Source organism: Mesitornis unicolor, unplaced genomic scaffold (assembly GCF_000695765.1).
Source record: "Mesitornis unicolor isolate BGI_N332 unplaced genomic scaffold, ASM69576v1 scaffold29111, whole genome shotgun sequence".
NCBI lineage: Eukaryota > Metazoa > Chordata > Aves > Mesitornithiformes > Mesitornithidae > Mesitornis > Mesitornis unicolor.
In genome coordinates this window covers 8,251-14,458 of record NW_010164895.1, presented here as the reverse complement: position 1 = coordinate 14,458, position 6,208 = coordinate 8,251, and the positions used below count along the sequence as shown (strand labels likewise).

Sequence of the window (6,208 nt, the reverse complement as noted above, 5' to 3'; positions counted from 1 at the left end):
TATCCCACATGTACCAACACAGAAAGTTGGGACTCCCACACCCCAAGGGCTACACGATCCCCAGATTTCAGGGAAAGGGGATGCATCCCCACATCCCAAACCATGAAAGGGGATGCACTCTTATATCCCAAACACACAAGCCTGGAAAGCTGGGAATCTCATACCCCGAGGGTCATGCCAGCCCCAGCACAACCTCCCTCCCCCTCTCCGCTGGGAACGCTGATCCTGCCGGTTATTTTTAGCACCCCTCTCCCGAGAGCGGCTGGGTTTTCCCTCCAGCCGTGGATTCCCCAAGCCGAAACACGCTCCCGGCGGGACCGGGTGCCCGCATGCAGAAGAGGATGGGCGAGGCGGTGGCCCGGGTGGCCAGGAAGGTGAACGACACGGTGGAGAACAAAACGGACTCCCTGGGTAAGCCCGGCTCGGCTCCTGCTTGGGGCCCGGAGAAGGATCAGGTATCCAGGAACAGGGCTCTGTTTTTTGCTGTCGTGGTCTAAAAAAAGCTGTTGCTCTCTCACGCTGGGCGCTATGCCTGATGCTCCCGCACCCCCACAGAAGAGAAAGGCTCCCCCAAAGGGCTGTCAGTCCCCCTCCCCGAAGTTTGAGTGGCTTCCCAGCAATGGGACATAACCCCATGGGACATGCCCCAGGGATAATGTCCTTCCTTGCAAGCGAGGAGCTTGCAGGAGCCAGACCTCTCCCCACGTCACCTTGTCAGATTTGTGTTTTTCTGCAATTTCCTAACTTCTAGCTAATATCCAAAACCCACACGCAGTTCATCAAAAGAGAGAGATGAAAGCTGTTCATTTTTATTCACGTTGGATTCCCGGCCCTGGGGTATAAACCAGCATACACTGAGAGTCAGAGCTTCATTGCTCAGACATCCTCTGGAGTGAGACGATAAGCAGGGGAGGACAGAGCTTGTGTAGCTCCCACCATGGCTCAGGGGAGGGGGCAGGGAGCAGAGCCCAGGCTGAGCATCACAGGGCTGGGATGCAGGGTTTCCATCCCATGGCATGTCCCAGGAGGGGAAGCAGAACCAATTCAGAACAAAACAAAAATGCCGTATCCTTTCCCCCTCCCTGCTGCTTTCACCCATCACCATGAGAAAGCCAGCCAGGAACAAGCCCAGGCAAAGCCCTGCTCCAGTCAATACCCATCAGCAATGGATGAGGCATCCCTGCGATGCTTGACCTTCCCAGGGGCATTAAGGACGGAGCTGGGGGAGGGGGGAGGATTACTGAAGTTGTGAAGTTATTCGACACAGACAGGCTGGCTGAGGGCTTGCAGAAGGACATTGCAGCATGGAGGTAGATGTGATGAGATTTGGGGTTTAACACACCTAAGGCAGAACAGCTTTGATGGCAACAGACTCATGGTGTCTGTGGAAGCGATTGCGAAGATCCCTGCAATGGAGAGGAGTGCAGCAGGGGATATCACAGCATCCATGGGTGGCAGCACCCAGACAGGGAAACTGAGCATTAAGGGTGGAAAACAAGATGGTGAGCATTGCTCCAGCCCACCTGGGGTGTGTTATAAGGTGCCTGGGTCTCTCCGGGGGCAGATCTGGCCAACTGCAAGCTGATGACCTTCCCCGTTGGCATCTACAAAGCCATGAGGAGTGTCACCGAGGGGATCCACTGCATCTCCCTAGCGAACAACGAGCTGAAGTCACTCACCAGCCGATTTGTCACCACCTTCAGCCAGCTGAGAGGTAAGGGACAGACCTGTCGCTTTGCAACAGCCACTTTCAAACCCCTGGGACCCTGCAAAGGGCCCTCAGGCTGCTGCAGAAGGGGAGGCGGACAGCACCAGAGAACTTCCCCACTGCAGTTTTTGCTCCTCTGCACTCACACCTCATCCCAAGCACTAGTTCAGCCTCCAAAAAATCCATTTTTCTTTACCCTTTCCAGACCTTGCAGGAAGAGGGCACTGATTTTACTCTTACCCACCCTCCCAAACTCACGCCCTGCCGCTTTCAGCAGCAGCCAGGCTGCTGTGGGGTCATTCATCATCCTCCAGCTCCCTCCAAGGATGGGGCCGGGGATGAAAGAGGACAGGAAAGGCAGCCTGGGCATAGCGGTGCATGGTAGAGATGGGACATTTCAAGCAGCAGAAGGCATGCTAGCTCACTGCTGCCTAATTAGCCATCACAAGACACCACTGATTGCTGCTCACTCCTCCGCTCACTGCAGGAGATGGGGACAGTGCACGGCCGGTGCCATGGGGACACATCCCTGCAGAGCCCAGCGAAAGCAGCCAGATGCTAATCTGCTAAAACATGGTCATGCAAGCATCCGGAGCATCCCATGCCATGGTTTTGAACCCCAAGGAGTACACTGGGGTTTTGCCTGCCTTCAGCAGCACCTGGGGCTCCAGCAGTTTTTAAAAGCAAACATTTTGCTCATACAATGTACTGCATGAGTGCTGCCATGGTAGGTGTCTGGGGAAGCTTCCTGTGCGGTACTGGAGCATCATCCGTGAAAACTCCCCTAGCCTGGAGAAAAGAAACACATTGAGCAAAGAAAATCAATTTTTGTTTTCTAGCCAGCACAGCAAGCCCTGAGGCAGGAGAGGAAGTTTCTCAGCAAGGGTTTCACTCAACTAGGGAACAAGTCACTCCAGTGATGAATGTGCTGGGCCTCAGCAGGGCTGATGCCAGGGAGAGATGCCCCGGGGCTGGAGACAGCCTTGCACCAGCCTGAGTAAGGCAGGACCTATAAATACCCAGTATCAGCAGGGGCAGGCCAGCTTGTGTGGGTATTTATAGAGCAGAAAGCCCTGTGTCACTGGAGAAGGGCAGTGGGACAGGGGGATTTGGGGTGTCTGTCCTTATGGATAATGGCAGTTCATCCAGGAATGCTGCTCTCAGCTTCATAAGAGCTCATTTCTGGGGGCTGGGGGGAAATAAAGAGACTTAAACTCAGTGGAATAAATATTTTTGCATAACAATACATTTCTTCCACCACTCTGTTTACACCTCAGAAGGCGTTCAGGCATGTGAGGATAGAAAACTAACCTTAAGGCATGACAAACATCCATCAGGGGAGGAATTGAACTGACTTCATATTGCTCATTTCTACAGCCTCTGCTTGTGAAATGCTGCGTGGATTTCATTAGGAAAGCCCAAGGAAGCCAAGAAATATATTGCTCCTAAAAGCAATGGTCACAGCAGGCAAAAGTACGATAGCAGACCATGAGAGAAGCAAAAAAAAATCCCATTTTTGGAGTTGGAATCCCATTGCTGGACCTGGCAGCCCACGGGAGTCAGAGGCTATAAATTAAGCTATGCATTAATTATTTTTCCCATTTTTCCCCCCTCCCCATCCCACCACCTCTTTCCTCTCTTGCCCAAACCACAGAACTCAACCTAGCAGGCAACTACCTGCACCGCCTGCCTGAGGAGCTCACCTCCCTGCTGCACCTCCGGGCCATCAACCTCTCCCGCAACAGATTTCGGCACTTCCCTGAGCCCCTGGCTGCTGTCACCACCCTGGAGACCATTGACCTGGAAGAGAATGAGATCGCAGGTGAGAGGGACATTTTCCCTGCTGGAGGTGAGGGTGAGCACCACCCCAGAGTGATGCTGAGCTGCTTCCCTGCGCAGGGATGGATGCTGGCTTGAAACTCTGCTCGTGGTCCACCATCCCTTGCAGATGCAGCCAGGCCAAGGGATGGCTTCATAAGCCAGCAAAAGGAGCATGAATTTGACAGGGGGAAGGGCACAGGAGCACAGTGGAGATGCTAACTAGGCAAAGCCTCATTAGCCCTTTGCTTGTGCTGCCTCCCAGGACAAAGCTGTTGCAGGCGTAGGGGGAATCAAGCCCCATTCAAGCCGCCCTATTCACTATGCTGGGACATGACTCTCAAAGGCAGCTCCAGCTGTGACTCAAAATCACCAGATTTAATAAAAAATAGACCTGCCCGCAGGACCCAGCCTTTCTACTCTCACCCAACCCCAAGGATGCTGAGCTGGGATGCTTGCTGCCAAGCAAAGTAAGGGCACAAGCCCACCTGAATGTTTCAAATCAGAGCCATAACGCTACAAAATCTCCTTCAAAATTTGAAGTTAAAGGGATGACAAGAGCTGCTCATACCCCCAAACCTGCAGTCAGAGTAACAGCTTTCATGCACAAAGCTGAAGTCCCTGAAAGCTGGGCAAAAAGGGCAGCTGTTGCACATAGATAAAAGGAGATTTTTTTAGGAGCAAGCTTTCAAAAAGCCCAGTCTGGAGCATCCCACACAGATCCCTGGGGAGGCAAATATCCAGTTGACTCAGTTTTGCTGTTTTATCTGGGATGGCTTCAGCTGCTGCTGAGAAAGCTGCTCCCTGCAAGCACACACACATAGAAACACAAGACTTTAAATACTTCCATGAGAGTGAAAGATGTGGTTTTTCCTCACCCCTTTTGTCTCTCCCACCTCCCAGAGAAAGCTGTCTTACTCTTAGTTCCCTCTATCACATTTTGACCTTAATTGGGTAACCTCAATTAGATTCAATGCAGGAGCTAAGGTCTCCAAATTTGACATTTCGCACTCGTTTTGTGCAAGCAGGCTGCTGCAGGAACAGAATACAGCTTTCAGTTGTAATTTTCCCTGCTTAAATGCAGGGAGGAAAGGATGCATCAAGAGTTGCACCCAGCTGGATTAATCCTGGTAGAGAAGACAGATAGAAAATGCAGCTGGCTCCCCTCAGCTGCTGTTATCAGACTCAGGAAAAACAATGACAGGGTGGAAATTAACAATTGGAAGCTAAAATGTTTTAGGGACATTTCTTAGTAATGAGCACGATGGTGTCTGGCTGCAGAAATAGGCAAGATTATCTTATTTTATGCAATTTTTTTTTTGGAAAGGGAACAGAGGTAGAGATTAGAAAGCCAGGGGTGTCGCAGCCCCTTTTTCCAAGGAAAGAAAAGTTGGGCAATTGTATTGTTCGTGGGTACCTCCCCCAGTACCTCCTGGGCTCCTTTGCACAACAGCCTCCCAGGGACTGGAGCATCTCCAGAGTGACAGCAACCCAGATCCCTCACATCCAAGGAAAAGAATCTCCGCCCCGATTTCACCTTCTGGGACCATGGTGGACTCTCCTGGATTGCCCTTGAGCCTTCAAGGCTAAGCGTGCTTGGGACTGAGCTAGCACAAGGACTAAGCTCCCTGGGACCTTGCAGCCAGGCTGTGGGACGAGCCTTGGTGCTAATTATCTGCACACAAGTTTGCATTTTTACATACATATTTTTATATATATATATGTATATATATACACACACACACATTTTTATATGCTAATGCAGTTTTGCATATTATTTGTGAGCTTGTGTTTATAAATACACCTTTTCCTCCCACGCTAGCCTGGTACAACAGGGTAAGGAGAGCCCATCAGCTTGAATCAAATGGCACAAATTTTTATTTTCCTTAACAGCCAAGTAGGATTTGGGCCCTTTATGCTCATTTCACCCCAGGAAATCTTAGCTAGGCTGTAAAAGATGGCGTTTTCTTTTTCCCCTTTTACATGTATGCATAACTCATCTGCTACACCTGGCTGAGGACCCCATTTTGGCAGCAAGATCTTAAGAGAAGTATCTAGCAGATCCCTAGAAAAGCTGTTGAGACACATGAAAGCTCCTGCAGCAGCCATACCTGCAGCACCTCCAGCCAACCCAACATTAGAAGGGGCTACCTTAACAATACAGAGGTTCCATTTTGCTGCCTTTTATCATTTGGGACCCAGCTTGCACCACTTAGCCCAATAACAAGCTGAGGACCCTGCTCTGGATAAAAGACCAGTAGGCAAGAGAAGGATGCTTTGCAGAGTATGGATGGGAGATAGAGTTTGGAAGAGAACTGGGGCTGCCTCTGTTAGCATGAAGATGGTAAATGGTTTGGGTTTTGGTGCTCTAGCTATGAACTATTCCTCTGCATTCTTTGTGATGCTGAAGGAGCCGATAGCAGGGCTACAAAGCAGATTAAAAGCATTTGCTGAAAGAGGGCTTAGTCACCTGTGAAGACATATTGAACCATGACTTGAGATGGTAAGTCATGTTTTCCAGCTGAGGGGAAAGAGAAGTAAAAGGAGATTAATTAATGCCTGCCTGGAGCCTGTGAGCACTAAAAGGAGACATTTAGTGCCACAAACTGCCCTTTTCATCTCAATGAGCTCTTAACCCTGGAGTGTAATGGTGTGTATATTAATGTCAGTGCTTTTAACTCT

General features: G+C 50.4%; 1 protein-coding gene across 1 annotated transcript in view; it reads left to right on the top strand.

Moving 5' to 3' along the window:
• The first annotated feature begins 329 nt into the window (after positions 1-329).
• The window catches only part of LRRC20 (leucine rich repeat containing 20), an 8,014-nt gene continuing 2,135 nt past the window's right edge, over positions 330-6,208 (top strand). Inside the window, exons 1-3 of the mRNA XM_010194462.1 lie at positions 330-411; positions 1,565-1,714; positions 3,363-3,530. Coding sequence (XP_010192764.1) covers positions 330-411; positions 1,565-1,714; positions 3,363-3,530 — 400 coding nt within the window. The remainder of the gene's footprint in view (positions 412-1,564; positions 1,715-3,362; positions 3,531-6,208) is intronic.